This window comes from Syngnathus floridae, chromosome 10 (assembly GCF_059516105.1).
Source record: "Syngnathus floridae isolate MCC-2025c chromosome 10, RoL_Sflo_1.0, whole genome shotgun sequence".
NCBI classification, from domain to species: Eukaryota; Metazoa; Chordata; class Actinopteri; order Syngnathiformes; family Syngnathidae; genus Syngnathus; species Syngnathus floridae.
Genome location: NC_142422.1, coordinates 8,055,072 through 8,076,114, shown reverse-complemented (window position 1 = coordinate 8,076,114; position 21,043 = coordinate 8,055,072). Strand labels below are relative to the sequence as shown.

Genomic DNA, 21,043 nt, shown 5'->3' with positions numbered 1-21,043 from the left:
AATTTGTTTTTCTTAAAAGAAAAGAAGATTGCTTAAAAGTTGAGAACATTAAAGTAATGTGTAAATCCCCAAAACTAGTTCAAAACCTCTCAAGTCCAGTTACTTCTCCTCTGAGAGTATATTGAAGCCAGCCGCTGTGTATTTCTCACTCCTTGCCTCAGTCCACTCTTTACCTTTCTGGCATTTTGCCTCCTGTACTGTGACTGAGGCAAGCTGAAAGTTGTGTTGGCGGCAACACTAACAGAGAGTTCACTCAGGTGGAATGTCAACCTCGTAGCCTCCAGAGCGGAGAGGACTTTAGATCTAGCATGCGTATTTATGATTCAGCTCCTGTATTGTGACTATTATTTCATGACAACATTGCATTGTTTGACACATGAGCTCTCGTCATGTCACGCTCGGAATAAAAACGTGAGACGAGAATGACCCTACTATAGCACACATGTGCTTTGTGCGTCAGTGAACTGGTCAGTGGTGATGAACTTTTCTAATACAGTACCTTCGTTGTTATAGTAAAATAGCACTCTCTGGATAAAATCACATATCTTAACTGTCTGAATTTAATGATTATGTTGATATCAGTTTGCTAAATAGTAGAAAGACTAATTTTGTTGTATTGAAAATGATGACTTTACAAAAAGAATTGTCCCGTTTTGATAAGTTATTTTGTATTTCTGTAAGTTTTGGTGTAGAGCATCATAGCATAATTTCGATCCACTCACTGTGAAATCTGCAAACACAGAATTGAGTTGTCATCCTCATCACTATTGCCATATTGTGACCCATGGTTCAAGGAATTATATAAAACACAGTTGGAAAATGTTACCCAATGTAAATTTGCTCACCATCTGTTTATTGTCCTCCCGACGCCGTGTGTTTACAGTCAGGCGCACACGCGGGTGTGCTCCATATTGAAGTGATGGATATGAAGCTGAAACAGTTGAGGGCCAAACTATCTGCCTCCTATTTTGACGTGTGCGGAACAGATTCGTCCGCATCCATCACACATGCAGCCACAATTAGCTTCCGCATCAGCTGTTTTCCACCAACCAGTTCATTGAGTGTGCCTCCTTCTAGTTTTGTACAGCAGCAGGCCTGTTCTGCACCAGTAAACAGGAACTTTGTGTTTGTCCCCCTACCAAAATCTTTTAAACAAAGAATCCTGTTGTTTATGTGCCTTTTGCTTAGCAGTAAATAAAGAGCAAAGCGACTACCCTCTGATGTTAAGTGTGCCTCTGTCTTTGTTTTTGTGTGCGTTCTGGTCTCTGTTCCCCGCCGCAGCTGCTCCACATCTGCATCGAAGGCTGGGGTAACTGGCGCTGGTCTGAGGCTTTCAGTGTGGACAATGCAGGGACCCTGCTCAGGACCATTGAGTACAAAGGCCGCACAGCCTCACTCATCATCAAGGTGGTGCAGCTTAATGGGGTCCAGAAACAGGTACGCTACACGTCAGCATATCTTTACAGTGACAAGAACAACAAGAGAATGGCAAATAACTATCATTCAAAATCCTCCCTCCATTTATTTTTTAATAAAAACAAATTATAGAGTCTTAAAAACTTAATTAAATCTTTACCTGCAAGAATACAACCACATAAATCCTTGTAGCTGTATATTGCTGTAACCTTCCAGAACCAGACGATCTGAAACATGGTTGGATATATTTCAGAGCCTATTGTTTTTGTAGATGTCAAGTGTGACAGTTAAATAACCAGCCACATTTAAATAAAAAAAATTATCCACCACATGAAAGGGTGAGTTTTCAGAAAAAAAGAAAAAGAAGGAAAACTAGTAATGTCATACGTAACAACCACCTTTTTATTGCTATAGTAGACTGGACATTTTCTTAATCTGAATTTTATGATGTGTATTTATCACTCTTAAAACTGTCTTGTTTATTTTGTCAACATTGTTCTTGGTTGTCTGTGCTACTGCGTTGACCTTTTTGTTTTGCTTTATACCAATAGAAGCAATATGACATAATGTGTACCCACTTAGTCCACATCACAGGCAATCACAAACCTTGAACCATCTGTATTTGTATTTTTACACCAAAAGTTATGTTGTAATTTCCACAAATACAAAACAGTCACTGCATTTTGAAAATACATCATGTCATCCATAGTGATGACACATTCTTGTTGACAGTGTCAATAACCCAACACATTTCCTTCTTGTCATCCAGACAGAGCAGACTTAGACAACAATTTTCACAAGTTTCTTCGTGCTCCCACACACGCCTTCCATCTTTTTTCCATTGGCTGGAATGATGGGCTAAGGGTGTTGGTCCAGTCCAACTCACAAACAACCTCAACATGGGCCTGTTGACTACTCTGTCTCTTTTTTCACAATAAACCCTCACCACTCTATCAGTTGTATCAAAGAAGAAGCTGCTTAGGTCAGATGGCATCTGGGCCTGTCCAGTCAGTCCCTTGTTGAGTCAAAATAAAATGTAAAAATAATAGTAACAATCTTGTGGCCCCTCTGGATATTAATTGGCCACGCCTGATTTAAATACACTGTCCTTATTCATTCATTAATTCATTCATTTGTTTATTCTTCATTTATCCATCCTTCATTGATTCATTCACTTCACCAGACAATTCAAAGTTGACATGATATATGACAGGCAAGAAGTGAGGTAATCCTTTTGCCCATCAAGTACCTTTGCCAGCCAATCGCAGAGTACATACAGTATAGACCAAAAAAAACATGCATTTGTTTGGAGTGTATGACAAATAATAAAAAGATAAACAGGCAAGCACAAGCAGACTGCAAGGACCAAACCGGAGATCAGATTCTAACCCCCAACCTCAGTTCTGCTAATCATATGAAATTTATTTATTTCTATTGTGTCTATATTTCCCTCTGCAGGTGATAATATGTGGGCGACAGGTCATGTGCAGCTACTTAACTGAGGATATTGAACTTCGGTTGGTGCAGCACTATGTTGGCCCTGATGCTCAGACAGTAGTCAGAGAACACTGTGACTGCTTGGAGGCAGGAACAAAGTTGCCTTCATATATTCTGGAAGATGCTGAACTGACAGAGTTGTGCGTGAGGGCCAAAGGAGATGACGACTGGTCCCAGGATGTGCAGCTGGAGAGGAAGGACAAGGGCACCAGCAGCTCTGTTGTACAGGTAAACTGACACTATCTGAGAGTAATCATCAGAAGGAAACCTCGTCAAAGTTTCTCACACTTTAAAATAAATTGCAAAAGGGTAGAAGTAAAAGACAAAATGTTGGGTTGAAATCTCAAATCTAGCTGTAATTAAATCGGCTGTCTGAAACCAAGTTTGAAGTAATTGCTGATTTTAACATTTTATCCGGTTCGTCACGAAGGTAGCACACTCAAAGGTATGCTTAAGCTAAAACCACAATAGATTGGACACACACAAGGACTCTTTTGGCCTTGAAGAGCATGTCGACTTCCTGTATAGCAAACTTAAGGTTTGATTGGACCATCAGACACAGTAATAGAATCGTACAGTAATACTTACTATGACTGTAGCCCTCTTTCTGACAGCATAAATATACACAGAGTCCATTTATAGTTTCCTTCTCCATTCATTATGATGGTAGAATTTGCAAGGCAGGAAAGCTGATAAGCACACATATTGTATAATCATATCTTCATCTGGACCACCAACTGTGAGCGTATCCGGGTGGCCACCAAGGCACGTCACTTGAGAACAAACCGTGATCATCCCTTTACAAATGTGTTCCATTTTTGTAGTCTGTAAACCAAAGATGTTGAGAGGTAGAAAATACAGTTTATGCTCCCCTCATAACATCACAAACTATAAACAGGAAACACTAGCTGATATGTGGGCACAAGCTGATGCTTGAGAGACACTTTCTCGTCACTAGATTAGCACCAGATGATCTCTGCTTCACTTATGTTCGTCACGCTGATTCTTGAATTGTTCTCGGCTTGGTCTGTCTTTTTCTTTTGTTTTGATATTTTATGAGCCTCTTGCAATTTTGCCACCCCAGCTGACTCCACTCCACGCCAGCCTCTCTACAGACATTCATTCCACAGGCCAGATTGTCTCGTAGGGAAGGCTTGCTTTCCTTCTGGTTTTGCTCTCGCGCCCACAAACAGGCAACCTTGATTATCTTGTAGTTAACTCCCTTATTTTGTACTTCATCCTCTGGCAACCTGCTCGTGTTGCATTTCCATCCTTCCTACCACGTACTTTCCATGTCTCTACTGTCTCGCTTTTGGCCCTAAAGCTTTGGATGTTATGATTATCTTTCCCATAGGTTCAACTCCAACACTCTAAGAATTTTATTCTCATTTATGCTCTGTCAACCTTACACACTAGTGAAAAATCACCCACTTAACAAGGTTTTTTCGAGAAAATAATGAATAACATTTTTCATTCTTAGCCTTAAAAAAAATAGTACTACAATATAGTGCTGATGTCTACTGAGCTTTGGATAAAATTACCACATCCTCCAGTCTGGTCAAAGCAAGAATGAAGTTTATCCCGTTAAAAAGGATTTTGCCTTCTTTCAGGTTCCATGTTCTGGTGGTTCTTTGCTCTTTGTCTGGTGTAATCTCATCATTATCGAGCCTGATTCACATATGCAACAGAGAGTGGTGAGTGTCCTGCATTCATACTTAAATTTTGATTTTTTTTCTGTTTACTTTGCAAAATCGTGTCGCTATCATATCTTACTGTTATTTGATCTAAAGACTGCAGTGTGCCTAATGTCATTCAGCCTTTTACAAATTTATTTCAGAAGTGCATGTCAGTTTGCATATGCTTAACAAGATGATGTATGAATGATGCACAATACTTTCTCCATATCAATTTCCTCATTCAGGTTGTTTTTAGTCCACTGTTTGTAATGAGGAGCCACTTGCCAGACCCAGTAATCATCCACATAGAGAAGAGAAGCCTTGGACTGAGAGAGAGCCAGCTGGTTCCAGGACAGGGTCACCAGGAGCCCCTGTTCAACACAGAAGCAGACCTCACGCATCACCTCACTTTTCAGGCCAGGTAAATAGTAAGAAATCAAAATAATAGTGAATAAAACCCATTCGCATCACCCTTTCTTGTGTGAATATTCATCCATGAGTAAATTATTAGACATTTGTCATGCTCCTTCTCATTGTGGCAGATCATTGGTCTTGTAGTCGTGTTTTGTTGCAAAGGACAGTCTGACTCTTTTCCTGGCTTGTTATGCTTCGATCCAATGTAGTGGGAGAGACACGTAGGATTTTGTTCCACCACATTTTACTTTCTGTTAGCCAACATTAGCTCACAATCCAGGGAGATCCAAGCACCATTTCAGGGTAGGAGGAAGTGAGCTTGGCAGGAGAAACCCAACCTCGATTCCAACATGTCAGGTCTCACCATAATTACCCCCAATTTACATAGAGGCTCTAACAGAGAGCAGGTTTTTGGTCCTACCTTGGCTCTGTGTGTGTTGTAGTGGAAGATAGATGTATCCACTCGTGTTCATATGGATATACATCTGTGTGTAGTCTATTTGGTCGCTTAGTAATGTGTGTATGTGTCAGATTAGGTGTGACAGTCATCCCTTCACACGGACAGTCGCCACTGTCTGCCGCACCCACTAAATTACTTTGTGTCTGTGGGTGTGTGTGCGTACATGGATGTCTGTGTGTGTTTGTTCACTTGCTCAAAACATCCCGTAAGACGCTGTTTACACTTTATTGGGATAAAAATGTCATTTGAATCAACACTTGCCCTGTAATAATTGTCATGCATCTGTAATTCATCTGAAGGAAACATTGTGTTCACTGGATAACATCATCTTCATACCTCGTGTGTCATGTCACGCAGTGTATAAATGTCAGTTGCTTTGACTTTCAGTAACATTGGTGTTTACGCATCAGTGTGGGTGGCCCCTTGGGAAATTACTACCAGATGTATACAGTGTATGGTAGCTACTCCTACCGTATTTGTCATCTGTGCATGAATAAACTGTCGTGTTATGAGAATGAACTGAGGGAAGTTCACTCTTTTGGTAGCAACTACTGATTGAATGTAATTGACTCCCCTGAGAAAGTTTCTTTGGGGGGGGTGGAGAGTTGATATCTGGTCACAAGTTTGTTTTGATTAGAGCTGCCTTTAAAAGAACCACAATAATATTGAGGTATATTTAGCTCCTGTAATTTCAGATAAGTCTCAAAAAGATTAAAGAAAAAAAACATTTCAGTGTCTTGTCCTTCTGGGTTGCAACCACAGTGATCCTTGTGTTTACCGTGTCCCCTGAGTAAACTGTGTCTCACCACAGACTTCCATTCGGCTTTCCCTGGTAGCCCAACTCAAGCCATGCCTCATCCCTTTTCCGTACTCACTCAACAGAAGCCACAAGTGGGAATGTACCTTTACACGTGCACACACACACACACACATCCACGCACATGTAAACCTCAAGGATGGATTCAATTTTCAATGTTCAATGGTCAAGGGCTCATATTTCCTTCCTGTAATTACACATAGTTGCGGGTTATAATGGACAGCGCTGCGGGTTCAACACAAGAGAGACAGACAGGTTTTAAACACAACCACCATGTCCTGATCAGGTCATCTAGGCAACCGCAATCGAAAAATGAGGCTTACAATCTTTCAGGTTAACCCCACAGGAGGTGTTTGGAATGAAAAGCTTGCTGTCAACACCTTGTCCTTCTCATCTTTCTTGTCCCAGAACCTATACAACACAAACTCCTTTTTATAGCAGAATGGATGAAGTAATTCATTAACATCCATATTTGTCACCCTTTGTAGGCATTTGTACACAATACAATTACTGGAATTTCCTGTCATTAATGTTTTTTTGTTTTTTTTTAAGCCCCAATATTTTCCCATTGTATTGTACCAGGGTTGATTAAAAATTGAACATAATTTGGGGATTTTTTTTTTTTTTTAAATAAATGCTTTAATCATAGTTAATGGGTTAAAAAGCAGCGGGTTTTAACCTGGATTTAAAAGGATTTATTTTACTGTTATGTTTTGAATCTGTGTTCACTCATAAACAAAATGTTTTTTAAAGGTGATTTTGGGGAAAGGGGTTATTTGCGTGGAAATTACGGTATGCATTACTTTCAGGTTTGCCTGTGAGTAGTTTCAGCTTTCATCAAACCTTTTCTATTTGAGTTTCGTCTACACTCAACATACAATTTATAGATGAACTCTTGTGTACACAGTATGAAGGGCTTCATTTCAAGCACTCACATCAGCTAACTGGGTCTCAGCTTTCTGGAAGGACCTGTAGATCTGATTGCATGTTCTTGCTGTCTTTTTCAGTGAGGATAAAGATGCTTCCCACTGTGCTGTGCCCATCTCTACAAGCCTCATCAAACAGATATTGGACAAAAATGGAGATGAGGATAACCTGGTGAACGTCCTGGATGATTTCTATGGTCAAAAAGCGTCCGTTGAATTACCATGGCCCTACATCTCCAAAGACACTGACAGGTTAGTAGCTCCCTCCTCAGTGCCCTGTCTACATGAGCGCTAGTAAAGAATAGTTACCTTTTACGCATTGGGCTATGCAGCAGTACAATATATAGTACAACTTAGATATTCTTTACAACTTGGGTATTTGTGCGTGGCATTCTATATATTAGTTTAAGCAAGATTTATTCTACTCCACTTTGAGTGAAGTAAAAAGAAAAAAAAGAAAAAACAATGCCCGGGCCATGTGGATAACAAAGAACTGTTTATTACAATTATTTTGAAAGATGTCACTAAGATCGCCACTCGGTGTAGGCCTGGAAGCTTAAAATATATTTTTGCCCATAATAAATAAAAACATTTTACATTACTTGGGTTATCTTTGATATCTCTGATAGTCACATTTGTTTGATGTTAGAAATTAAAATGGAAGAAAAAAATAGAATTTTGCTGCTTTACTTAAGAAGTGTAAAACAGCAAGTGGAGAGGAAAACTGTCCACTTTAGATAGATATGAATAATTAAATAGATCAAATACATAAATTGATAATGAATGGATCAAATAAATAAACCATAAACAGTGTCACGACCGTGACCGCGCGCCAAATCCCCGCGACGAGTTAAAAAATCTCACGGCATAGGGAAGGAAGAAACCCCTCAGCCTCTCTGTAGAGCAAGACGGTTAGTTTTGGTAATTAAGGTCATTTGTTTAGCTAACTAAACTGACAGTGACATTTGTTTATCAGAGCTGCATTACAGGTAGCTGTGTGCTTCTTTCATATTTGTTTATGTGTCTGCGGGAAGTAGTTTAAAGTCAAAGAGTCATGGTGCTGCAGCTTACATTTATGTATACCAAGTTCAACACTGTATGCTTGTGTCATCTGGCTAAACTCACTGTAGAGAACAAGCCATTACCATTGCCTGTATTACAGTTTTCCTCAAAGCCACTCATGCTCAAGCCATGCATGTCAATTTATTACTATGTATAAAAATATGAATGCCCATTTGTTCTTGTGTTCCTGGAGCACTGTCTGCTTCTATTTATTGAATTATGTATACTACTCACTAGCCGCAGTAAAAATAAATTGTTGAATAAAAATGAGGTTCTTCCAATACTGCCTCTAACAGGTCCATGTCGGAGCCCCTTGCCCAGTGGGATAGTCCCATGCAGGTGAAGTTATCGTGCTGGAAATCGGGCCTTCGCACCCTGCTGGTGGAGTTGCTGCCATGGGCTCTGTTAGCTAATAACTCCCAGTGGGATCTGTGGCTTTTTGAGGGAGAGACCATTGTGCTGCAGATACCAGCTGGCAAGGTCATAGTACCACCCAACTTCAAGGTACAGAGGCATTCATAGCATGTAGTTTTTAGTCTAAATAGATGACTATCTCTTCATTTTCCACTGTCCCCTCTGCCTCTGACAGGAAGCTTTCCAGATCGGCATCTACTGGGCTCAAACCAACACTGTCCACAAGTCCACAGCCATGAAACTCGTCCATGATCTAACCTCACCTCGATGGAAGGAGGGCACAGATTCAGAAGTGGTAACCTTGGATGAGGAAGGTTATGTAGAGGCAAACATCACCTTGGGAGCATTCCGTGGCAAACAGAAGGTGAGGCACATGATTCACAGCTCAGCCTTGGTGGACAATTTATCGTTCCATTATGCAGGTGAACTTAAAATCAAGCCTTGTAAGTGTTGTCTCAATATAAGACCTATCTGCTTTTAATGCAACAGTAACTACAGCAAGCAAATAAATGCCTTGATTTATGAAGCATTTTATGACTAATATTTCTGTCTGTCGTTTCATCCATAGCTGTGTCAGTTCTGTGTGTCATCTACAATAAAACATGGCATCCAGATTCTCCAGATAGAGGACAGAACGATCCTTATCAACAACACTCCTTACACAATACACTACAGACCTCTGCTGACGGACCACAGGCTAGGAAGTGATGACCAGGTAGGTCATAAGTTGAATGGAAGTGTTTTTCTTTATCTCAAAATGGTCAATTACAAAAACAGTATTTTGTGTTGAGGAAAAACTGACAACTCAATGCACTTTTTTTTTTTTTTTTATTGTAAGAGGAAAGTTCCTGCAAGGCCAACATGTGTTTGCTTGTGTATGGCACTGCTTTAAGTCTGTCCTGTCCTCCTCCGGCTTCACACGTACAGTAAATACACTGTGCATATGACTCATACACACCCAGTAACGACCACACAAATGGATTAGAAGGACACGGCAAACCATTTTCCATCAGATCATTTTGCTCCCCCTCTCCCCTTCCACTGTTTTCACCATGAGTCAATGGCACTTGGTAGGGGTATTAGACTAACAGCCAGAATTGGTTGCAGGTTTCCCTTCTCGCTTTCATCTGCTACTTGTCCCCAAAGAGAGCAACAATGTAATGATGTCATTTTGCAAGCTTTCAGATCTCCCTTAAGAAAAAAGCCAAAGTGTGCCAGCTGCCACGAAAGTACATACTGAAATCCCAAAACAAAATGCCATAAGTAACAACAAAGAGTGTGCGAGAAAACATTACGGAGCACGATTCTCTGTTCCTCATCTTTTTGAGATCCTATCTCAGTGGCTCTTAACTGGCTCCAACACATATCAGCTACAAAATTAACACAAAGCTGAGTCGGAAAAACTAAATACAATAAAGTATTATAATGATGAGATTTGAGCATGAGTACAGTACATTCACCCATATTTTAAAGATCAATGTTTCTGATATGTATTTTGTACAGGCTTGTGATATACCAGAGACGACCTCTTTCAACCTGGCCCCATCTGAACCATCATCTCAGACCAAACCCTGCTCTCTGCCATGCTGGGATCATCTTCACACCAGCATTGAGGGAAAAATGGATTTCCCCTTGCCAGTGAAATGCATGCTTTTCAGCTCATTATCACGGGCTGATGCCAGACATGAGTCTACAGCATGGAGCCTTCCCGCACTCATCCGACCAGACTTCCTTAGGCAGAGTGTGTCGGTTCCGGGTGAAACAAGCTCCGGTGGTGGCCCGATCAGCAGGTGGGTAAACTGGACCACAGACTCGATGGCAGCAACAGTCAATTTAGTGCTGGGTACTGGACCAAGATGGCACAGGACTAAAAGAAAGACGTGCTGGGCAGTTTGTAGCTCACTAAGCAACAGCAATGAAACAAAGGTGGAATTTCCCTCAGCATTCCCACTCTCACTTCCAGAGCTTGTCTTGATACATCACAGATTGTCCCAAGTTTTCCCATGACTTTTACCATTTCTTCAATGAATGTTTCTCAGATTAATTTTGTGAGGCAATAAGAGATTGTTATAATGTTAATCGTAGAATTTCTTTGTTCATATTTGTATTTTCCAGGGCCGTAGTCTTGACGTACCAGGAGCATCTTGGAGTTACATACATGACTCTAAATGAGGATCCTTGTCCTCCCATGCTGGTTCACAATAATTGTCCTATCCAACTTTTGCTTAAGGAGAATGTCAAAGGTGAGAAGGAAAGACTGTGACCTTTCCTCCCATCTTAAATTGCTGAGATGTTACTAAGTTTGTGAACTTCATCTTTTACAGAAACTCCAAGGGCAGAGATGTACTGTTGTCCCCTTCCTGCAAATAGCTCGGTTCACCATGAGCTCTACTATCACTTTTCTAGTTTCCCAGACTGCAGGCAGAGAGAGGCACTGCCCACACTTTTGCTCAAAACCACAGCAGATGTTGTCAGCACGGATTGGACCGACCCCATTGACATCAATTGCCCTGGTACTCAGGTAAAATTATTTATTTGAAGGAGGAATTCATCATTCACACAAAATTTGATTCATGTTTTCTTTTCTAGTGGATTTATGGTGTTGTGGCGCAATAGGTCTTACGTTGTTTTTTTATTTTGAGGTGCTTGATAATGATGATGAACCACGATTGCAGGATCATAATGGGAGGCTTCTGATAACATACAGAAATGTGTTACAGGGTTAATGATTTCAGTTTTGATTGACACACACTCTATTTATACAGTACAAGAGGATGTTACATGCAATGAATGTTTTGTGTGATCAGCTGGTGAGGGATTAGTGTAACCAGGAAAAGTGCGTAATGTTTAGTGTTGTGTCTAGCCTGCCACAGGTTGGGGTTGAGACTGAGGCCGCGCATCTCTGGTTACTGTGAGGTCCTCATCTGACCTCTGTGGTACGGGTGAGAGGTCAAAGTTGAGGCTTGTTATGACTGCTGAGTGAAGTTTTCAGTGGGCTCTTCGTTTTGTCACATGAGGAGTTGATCATACTGGTCTGGGAGTGATGGAGGTTAAAATCTGACACGCGCATGTTCGAGCACACATCTGTGAAAAGAATGTTGGGGGCTAGCTATGAATCTGATAGTTCTTTAGGTGAAAATCTGTTTATTTTTATGCTGATCGTGAATACCTTTGCTATGAATTGTTTTTTGTTGCTCAGGTGGTGTTCCTGCCAGGCTTTGGTTGCCTCTACATTGATGTGGGATATGAGAGCGGAACCTTGGTTCTGTCTCTGTCACCAGAGGGCGGTGTGGATTCTGTAATCACCCAACACAGCAGGTAGGCATGCTTGCTTGTCTTTCTTTCAACTAATGCATTTCTATGACCCAAATGGACCCAGGTGACCTTGATTCGCAGTTGCTACACAGAAATCATTAATAAATGTGACATGCAAAGTGCTATTTTTTTCCCCACCGCAGCAGGGGAATAAAAGCCCGCTGTGTTACAATGACGTTGCGTTTTAGAACACAGTTCTTACAACTTTATTCCATTACATCAACACTAAACATCATTAAAGTTTGAATAGCAGAATATCTATGTGATTAAATATCAGGTTAATGTAAGCATATGACCTCAGACAATGTTTGTTATTGTGTTCTGTTGGTAGGGAACTCACTTGTGTTATGCTCTCGACTGTAAACAATCTGAATGCTTTAATTAATCTGTTTTTGAAGGAGAATGGGAATTAATTTTCACACTCCTTTTTTCCTCAGGCCAAGCAAGCTGTCCTTAACTGTCCTTCTGAGTGAGGCCAGCATAGTGTTGAGTGATGACATCACCAGCCCCTTAGGATCTGTGGAGCTGCTAAGGCTCACGCTGACCAACGTCTTCCTCAGATTGGCCCCAGCATCCACCTCCCTGCCCCGTGAGGTGACCCTCGAGCCTGGAGGAGCTAGGGAGTCCATTTTGACTCTGATGCCTGACGCCTCGCTGATCGAAGTGTACTGCTTGTGCCTGCAAGTGGACAACCAGCTGTACAATCGTGCAAGCTTCCACTTCCCCGTGCTGCTGTGCCAGGAGCAGAAAGGAGTGTTTGAATGGAGTAACCGTGACATTCCCACTGAGACTCCTGAACTCCTCGAGGAGTTTAAACGTTCTTGTTTCCTTCAGCTGAGGCTGACCCTGGCTGCGGACGGATGCACTCTGGAAGAGGTTGGAGTCCATTTTCAAAGTCTTGCATGTGTTCATCAGCGTACAGTGAGCACCTGTATATTTACAGTTCGACATATGCGAATTTGATCAGCCGCTGGTTTTCGGGGGGGTTTATTTTACATTTTAAAAATCAGTGCACTTACTCAACAATCTCATAACTACTTTGCTTGTTGTGTCCTCCACAGGTCAACTTCCAGGTACAACCCGCTAGAGTGTACCTTGAAGATACATTTGTTTACTGTGTTAAAACCCTGTTCCACACCTTCATCCCTGACTCTGCTATTGCCTCAGTGAAGCCCCACAAGTATAAAGTAGAGTCGGGATCAGCCAACAGCCCCCCTGAACAGGTGCTTAAATCATGCCAGTAGAATTTGAATGAGCTGAAACAATCCGGGCCAATATGCAATACGTAATGTATGGTGTAAATGTCCTGCAGGTACTTCAATCAGTACAGGCGTTGGTCCGGCCTGTGCGTCTGCAGAAACTGACTATTCAGCCAATCAACCTTCTGGTCAGCATTCATGCCTCCCTCAAGCTCTACATTGCTTCTGACCACACTCCTCTAGCCTTCTCCTTGTTTGAGAGAGGGCCACTCTGCACTACAGCCAGACAGCTGGTCCACGCTCTGGCTATGCATTATGCTGCTGGGGCCCTCTTCAGAGCCGGTACGTAGTACTCTAGTTTTTTTCCTTTGACAATTACCAAGCATAAATATGTGAGATATAGGATATATAATGACCTACACCATACCAGAAAAATATCATCAATCTAACTTTTGCACCTTACCAAAACAAATCCTCTTACAATATCATAAATGAGCCGCAGGGGTCAAACCTTGTGCAAAAAGGAGCGATTACGGTACATTTCTTAGTGAACACAAGAATTTTAGATTAGGTTAGATTATATTTGGATATATTACATTACATTAGGTTCTTTTTAGCAGTTATAGGTATACTGTTGGCATTTATGTTGAGCCTTGTATAATCGTCTCACCATATATGTAATTACACAAATTGATCAAGTTGATGGCTATCTAATCTTGACAATATTCAGTTTTTATGGCCTCGCTGCATAGTGTTTCCTGGTGACGGATACAGTAATACTACACTGTGCAATAGTCCCTTGGCATCTTCTCTCGTATCGTTTCCATTAATAAGGTGCTCATGAGGTTGTTCCAAGGCCATTTCATGTCTTTGACATGAGTGCACATTTCTTCTAATGTATTTTTTCCTGGGATTTTGTCATGCAGTGATTTATTAGTACCTAAAAGCTCGTCTGTAATGCACAAAGATAAAAAGTGCCAGCTGCACAATGTCAGTCATGCCAGTGCTCTCAACCACAGCAAGGTTACACATATGCAATGAAGTCTTCCCTTTTCCATCACCTGTGAATGTAAGCTCACATATCTAATCAGCAACAGTGTTTCTGCTGAGGCTTACATTAAAAAACACTAACTTGTGAGGACATACAACATCATACACTTTAATCATGCAGCATTTGCCAAATGTGGCACGCGGGCCTTGAGTTTAACATGGCTTCTCTAGAGGAAAAGTAGCAAAATCTGAATCCCCTTATGCCTGGCAAAGGCCTCCTCTTGTTTGACAGATTACTTGTGATACATTATGGTTAATCTAAGCAGTCACCATGGAGAAATCTGGCTATCAGGCCTTACTGAGGAAAGCCTCTGGCCCGTGCTCTTGTCCTGTCTCGTCGAAGCCTCCACATGTGGTCTGATTTAACCCATCATTTCCACATCAGAAATTATTGTTCTGGCTGGCTTCTTCCTTTTCCGCTGTATTTCATCACAGCCCTCATTTCTGCTTGTATTTCAACACCTCGCCATGTTCTCCACTTCCTGAGTCATCATTAAGTTGGGCAACCGTTGCATTCTGGGACTGATTAGCCTCAGGATGTATGTACAATGGTACATTTAAACACGCACACAATGTAGGCATATGGATAGCATGCTCATGCTTACCCATATGTCCGGTTTGTGTGTGTCTGTTTGTGTGTGTACTATGAGTAGAAAGTCTACAGGCCTCTGTTCAATTGCCAGGTTTTTATAATATGAAAAAAATCCACCATTGATATGATTTAGTAATAATAAAGTATATAATAAATATATAATATATATAATAATATAATAAAAAATGTAATAATAAGACAAAATAGTCATCATCAAGTGGAGAAGATATGGCACAACAGTGACGTTCCCAATAACTGGAAGTTCTTCCAAAGTTGCTGAAAAGGTTTCTCCTTGTAAAACTGGTCAGAGAGCGGCTGAAGCATATAGCATACCAAGAGATTTCGGACAATTCCATCCTGCCAACTTTATGGGAGCCGTTTGGTGCTGGCCCCCTTTCTTTTACAACGTCTAGTGTGGATGAATTTAACTGGCCTGCACAGAGTCCTGACCTCAACCCAGTAGAACACCTTTGGGATGAATTAGGGCGGAGACTGAAAAGCAGGCGTCCTCATCCAACATGAGTGTGTGACCTCATAAAAGGTCTTCTGGAAGAATGGTCAAAAATCCCCATAAACACATTTCTCATCCTTGAGGACTGTCTTCTCAGAAGAGTTGAAGCTGCAAAGGGTGGACTGACGTCACATTGAACCCTATGGATTAGGAATGGGATGTCAGTTAAGTTTATATGTGAGTCACAGCAGGTGAGTCAAGACTTTTTTTTTTTTCAGTTGCATGGGGAACATGAAAAAAAAAGAAAAAAAAAAAAGCTTTGACCCCGCCACCCCCCCACCCCTCCATGAAAACCTGGCATTTGATTATGGGTGTGTAAACTTTTTATATCCATTCTATAAGAGCATAAGAGCACTGTAAATTGTAGCTTAGCTCCTGGCTGGCCTCAGTCCCTCAAATGGACCTTGATGGCCTCTGACTGACCACCATGACCTGAGAAATGAAAGTGGACAAGAAAAGTCAAGTTTTTTTTCCACACATTATTGGGCAATGTCTGATTATGTGACCATGAACATGAGAGTAGAGATAGTATGAAACATTCATCGATTTACACATGCATGAGCAATTGTGTAACATTGTGAATGCAGTGATCGAGTTCATGTTGAAGATAAAATCCCAATGTTGAACATATTTTTAGAGAGAGCCTCACAGGCCATCAAGAGCTTTTGGCAAGAAACTGTTCAAACTCTCAGCAGGCTAGTTTGTGAGCAGGTGCTGCTGGTTTATTTTCTTACTCATAAAACCATTGCGGCTTCTACTAACATCGCACGTTACACTTCTGTTTGGGCTAAAATATTGGGACATTAGGCCATAACGCCTACAGTAACTGAGTATGGGGGGAAAATGTTGTTTTTTATTGAGAGTAATGTCACGCTACATCAGATGAGATTGTGTAGTTTGTTTAATTCATCCATCTTGTATCAATGTAACAGCATTCTAATTTCTCAGCATACATTCAGTTTCAGAGTAGGTCTGTACCTGTGTCTGTGTTTGTTCCTGTGTTAGGCTGGGTTGTGGGGTCTTTGGAGATCCTGGGCAGTCCCGCCAGCCTGGTGCGCAGCATCGGTAACGGCGTGTCCGATTTCTTCCGCTTGCCCTACGAGGGTCTGACTCGTGGACCTGGTGCCTTTGTCAGTGGCGTCTCCAGGGGAACCACTTCTTTCGTCAAGCACATCTCAAAAGGTAATAAGGAATGTTTGGTTTTGTTTTGTTTTTATGTTCTCATTATTAAACTGTGTCCATATGTGCCCATGCAGGCACGCTGACATCCATCACCAACTTGGCAACCAGCCTAGCCAGAAACATGGACCGTCTGTCTCTGGATGAAGAGCACTACACCAGGCAGGAGGAGTGGAGAAAGCAACTACCAGAAAGTCTGGGAGACGGACTTAGGCAGGGGCTTTCACGACTTGGCATAAGTCTGTTAGGTATGATGTAGATCAAACACACGTCTAAGTGGTGCAAAAACACACTAGGTTTGAACTACAGTGACAGAAGGTGGAACACATTGGTTTTGTTGATGTTTAGTGTATTTCTAACGGTAGTGTATCGTTTGAAAATGTTTGAAAGGCTATTAAAACGATTTGGGGTCATAGTTTTGTCATATATGTACATATGTTTTCAATGCGGCAATATTTCACAAAGCACGTGCCATGTAAAGTCTATGCCCTGCCTCTTGTCCAAAGTTTGCTGGGATAAGCTCCATCTTAGCCTAATTAGGACAAGCCGTATAGAAAATGGATAAATTTCCAAACTAAACCCCGTTTGTTTTCGTTCCAGGAGCAATAGCGGGCATCGTGGACCAGCCCATGCAGAATTTCCAAAAGAACTGGGAGATGCAGAGCACAGCTGGTAGCAAAGCCAAAGGCGTCATCTCTGGCATGGGGAAAGGAATTGTGGGAGTTTTCACAAAGCCCATTGGAGGAGCAGCTGAACTGGTATCCCAGACTGGATATGGTGCGTTCAAAGTTGAGCTTCATGTTGTTTGTTTAAAACAAATGAGGTCGATTCTGTCATGGTGTTTCACAATCATACAAAACTCAATTTTCACGGATCATCACACATGAAAACTAAGCGTATAACAGCTCCGTTTGAGATGCATTGAAAGATTTATTGCGTGCGTGCAAACAGACGTTTTGTGGCCGTTTGTTTATTCGAAAAGAAAATAGTGACTTGACTCAACAAGTTTTTGTAAGTTATGTGAAGCAGACTCGCATTCAATTCAAGATAAGACTGACTGTTTTGTTTAACTTAATACTGTTTTAACTTTTGCACCTAACCTTCATACTTCATCTTTAAGACAATGGTTGAAATATTAGCCATACATTTTTTCTACATTTATTAAGATGTTTAAGATGGTGACACTTTGAACCCATTATTTCCTATAGAAAATAAAATCTTCCAAATCCCCCAAAAATACCCAAAAAAAACCTTTTGTTATGGTTGGGACTAATTGCATTTAATTTGCATTTGCAATTCTATTCATGCAGCCTTGTAGTACGACACAGGGTTGTGTTGCAGATAAATCCCCAACATGACCTTTTGGGCTGTTTGAGCCAGTGGAATTAATTTACTCGGACGGAGTTGAGGATTAAAGTCAGCGGGTGGTGTGTTTTGTCAACTAACAGTTTATAGCCTCGGCACACGACTATTGTGGTGAACCGCCCCCAAGCGAAGCGATGACTCCCTGAGTCCACGTGGCACTCTTTCACTGAGTCCAACACAAACATGATTATAATATATTGGCATTCGCTGGAGATCATCTGCATTGATTTGTGTCATCATTCTTTCACTTCATTGTGTTCTATAAAAGTGCTTTGTATAAACAGCCACTCAGCTCTGCAGAGTACCTCTGGAGTGACATCATTAATAGAGCACTCTGCGTTCTTTATGGCTCTATTTCACTTGATGACTTCACTGGCTCGCCGTTGCCACTCTGTTGACAGAAAGAACGGGATGAAGGAAAACCGACCACACGCACATGAACTCATTCGGACATACACATGCCAAACATGTCTTGTTTCCTAAACCCATGTATAGACCAGACCGTGAAAGAGGATGTAATATTGCCCTGGAAACAAAGGAAACCTCAAACACAAGTTTCTCTGATAGAAAATAATGGAAAGAGAAGTAATCTGTTCCAAAGTCAAAGTGTCTGCAACATAAAACCTTTATTAACTGCACAGGCAGGTTTTAATAACATCTCAACATCCTAAACTGTCATGCACATGTGAAATAAATCAGCCACTGGTGAAATACATTCCAGTTCATTCTTTTAACTTGGACGGACGGCCATGCTGAGGATGACTGCTTGTGATTTTGGGGGTACGTTTGCATTTTCATTGCCATATTCAAATGAGCAGTTAGGATAGACACGTGTACCACTTCCTTTAGTTGTAGTTTCCGTTTCATATCCTTCTCTCACCTGCAGTGTCAATACTTTGGATCAACATGGTCACGGTAGGCACTCTATAGCTCCCACCGACCACATAAGTAGCCATCAAGGCTTATTCTAAAATGAGCTCACTTGTGATAGGATGTTGATTAATAATATAATAATAATTATTATTGTTGAATAAATATTTCCTTCGATGTTAAATCTTTGTTGATATTCTTGGCAAAATTAGATGAACATGATCAGTGTCTTTACATACATGAATATCAATAATTGGTACCAAAGAAGTAGCTCTTGGTTTGGAACATTTTTGTTGCTATTGATGCTTTTTTGTCATTTTTTGCTGCAGTCCAGTTTGCCATTCATGACAAGCAGTCTCAACTCACTTTTTGTCCAATGTGTATTTATAACTAAAACTGTAGATTTGCCTCCATGTTGGAAGTTCTGTTTTGTATCTGATTAACCTCAGTGATAATATGAGAGGGTTTGTTGACATGTGCCTACAGGGATCCTCCATGGAGCAGGACTGTGGCAGCATCCTAAACAACTTTACCTGCCAACAGAAGAAAAATCCACCGAAGCCCCCAACAGCCACCTCAAATATGTTTGGTATGATTCCCTCCCAAAATAAAATAACATGCCTTGTTCCTGCAGACACGGTCTTGAGGCCGTGCGTTTCAAGTGGGACATGTGGGCCTTTGCTTTTGTTGGCTCCTCTCCAGAACCTGGCGTTCCTTTTCTCCCACTTAGCTCTCATCATTTTCTCTGTCTTGAAGGGTTCATTAACACCACCCCACTCCCCGAAAAGTCTGTTTGACCTTGATTCCACACATGGTAGCCAGCCTGCCCTCCCTTGTTCTCATCAAGCCATGTTAAAAGGTTTTTGTAAGCACTCTGCCAAAGCCTCCAGCTCAAAGTTGTGAGCTGTGAGTGGATCCAGAGAGATGCCTTCACGCGGAGGAGGGACACGTTACTCTTTGCGCCAGATGCTCTGGCGTTTGATCAATGAGCTCAAATGTTGTACAGAGCAGGCGTGGTTACCTTCAGCTTCTGCATTATTGAAATCGGACCAGAAATGCAGCGCTGCATCACATTTTGGCCTGCATTGCTGAATTACCTCTCAGTGGAATGCTTATAATATTAACAACGTTTATTAGAGGCCCGAGGGGAAGGGTGAATTGCATTCTATAATGAGCTTTCCCCAATGTCGTTTGGTTTCCATAGTTATGAAACACATATTTTTAATAGCAGCCGGTGATGGAAAACGGCAAATCTTCAATTCAATATTCCTTTGGAACATTCCACCTTAGATGTCGACACCAGAGAGGTTAGTGCTACGTAAAGGGGTGGAAAAGGGATAAAAATACATGAACGCTGAGAGAATTCTCCCTCGTGGCGTTATTGTTTTTGCATTTGCACTGAAACTGGTTTCCATCGGGTGTCCATCAATTATTTTTACTACTGCAGGTAGCCCAGACACTTGAAGGGTCAGATGCTTTGAGCCTAGTTACACTGAACAGAAACAAACCGTCCCTTCTGCTGCTTCTCACATCTGCTGTGCAATTGGAGCACCTGCCTTCCAAAGTAAACACAGCGTCCCAGAAACACCGTCGAACACTCGCCTTCCTTCACACGTACATCCCGGGCTGAGCACATGTGAAATAGGAGCCACACGTTCTGTAGACATGTAAATTACAGGATGTATCCAGAAACATGTTGTCACTTGTTTGGGTGTATTGTGGCACTTTGTGTGGTCTATATGATGTGTATATAGTTCTACCATTGGAAGCATGTTTTTAACTGACTTTGTTAGATGTTGACAAAATGTGAAATGAGAGACTGGAACTTCTCTCTGGCCACAGGAAAATGCTCCAATCTTTAGGTCGACCAGAGCTGCATATGGCCTTAGAGGTGACTATTGTGAGCGGGTCCGGCCTGGAGCATGCCGGATGTCTGCTGCTTACCTCGGAGGTCCTCTTTGTGGTCAGCCTCAGTGAGGACACGCAGCAGCAGGCCTTCCCCATCACAGAGGTGAACTAATGCATGACTGGAGGAAAAGTTTGTGTGTTGCTATGCGCACTAAATGTTGCAGCTGCGTCCTCTGCAGGTCGAGTGTCAGCAGGAAGCGGGACAGCAGGGGCAGCTCACGCTCACATTGCAGCAGCAGACGGTAGCCAGTGAGACAGAGGTGAGATCTTTGCCCTCATTGGGCTCATTTGAAGAAATTCAAATTCAATGAATGGAGCCGCCATCTTCAGTGATGTAGCGTCTCAAGGCAGGTTGTGAGAGCTCTCGCTTAT

At 41.6% G+C, this 21,043-nt stretch overlaps 1 protein-coding gene and 1 long non-coding RNA gene across 4 annotated transcripts in view; one reads left to right on the top strand and one right to left on the bottom strand.

The window, feature by feature from the left end:
* vps13b (vacuolar protein sorting 13 homolog B) overlaps window positions 1–21,043 on the top strand; it is a 210,759-nt gene that overhangs the window by 188,905 nt on the left and 811 nt on the right. For all 3 annotated transcript variants that reach the window (XM_088386303.1, XM_088386304.1, XM_088386305.1), the window contains 21 exons: window positions 1,282–1,437; window positions 2,875–3,141; window positions 4,524–4,607; window positions 4,835–5,010; window positions 7,288–7,458; window positions 8,565–8,772; window positions 8,858–9,046; window positions 9,251–9,397; window positions 10,186–10,472; window positions 10,798–10,925; window positions 11,007–11,203; window positions 11,882–12,000; window positions 12,435–12,873; window positions 13,059–13,220; window positions 13,310–13,538; window positions 16,355–16,531; window positions 16,606–16,776; window positions 17,129–17,305; window positions 19,250–19,352; window positions 20,606–20,774; window positions 20,851–20,931. In XM_088386303.1, the coding sequence (XP_088242429.1) occupies window positions 1,282–1,437; window positions 2,875–3,141; window positions 4,524–4,607; window positions 4,835–5,010; window positions 7,288–7,458; window positions 8,565–8,772; window positions 8,858–9,046; window positions 9,251–9,397; window positions 10,186–10,472; window positions 10,798–10,925; window positions 11,007–11,203; window positions 11,882–12,000; window positions 12,435–12,873; window positions 13,059–13,220; window positions 13,310–13,538; window positions 16,355–16,531; window positions 16,606–16,776; window positions 17,129–17,305; window positions 19,250–19,352; window positions 20,606–20,774; window positions 20,851–20,931 (3,837 nt within the window). The remainder of the gene's footprint in view (window positions 1–1,281; window positions 1,438–2,874; window positions 3,142–4,523; window positions 4,608–4,834; window positions 5,011–7,287; window positions 7,459–8,564; window positions 8,773–8,857; window positions 9,047–9,250; window positions 9,398–10,185; window positions 10,473–10,797; window positions 10,926–11,006; window positions 11,204–11,881; window positions 12,001–12,434; window positions 12,874–13,058; window positions 13,221–13,309; window positions 13,539–16,354; window positions 16,532–16,605; window positions 16,777–17,128; window positions 17,306–19,249; window positions 19,353–20,605; window positions 20,775–20,850; window positions 20,932–21,043) is intronic.
* LOC148392233 (uncharacterized) lies at window positions 833–1,738 on the bottom strand. Its single transcript, XR_015860694.1, has 2 exons — window positions 1,577–1,738; window positions 833–1,458 (listed from the first exon to the last, which is right to left on the bottom strand). It is a non-coding gene; the product is annotated as an uncharacterized LOC148392233 (long non-coding RNA).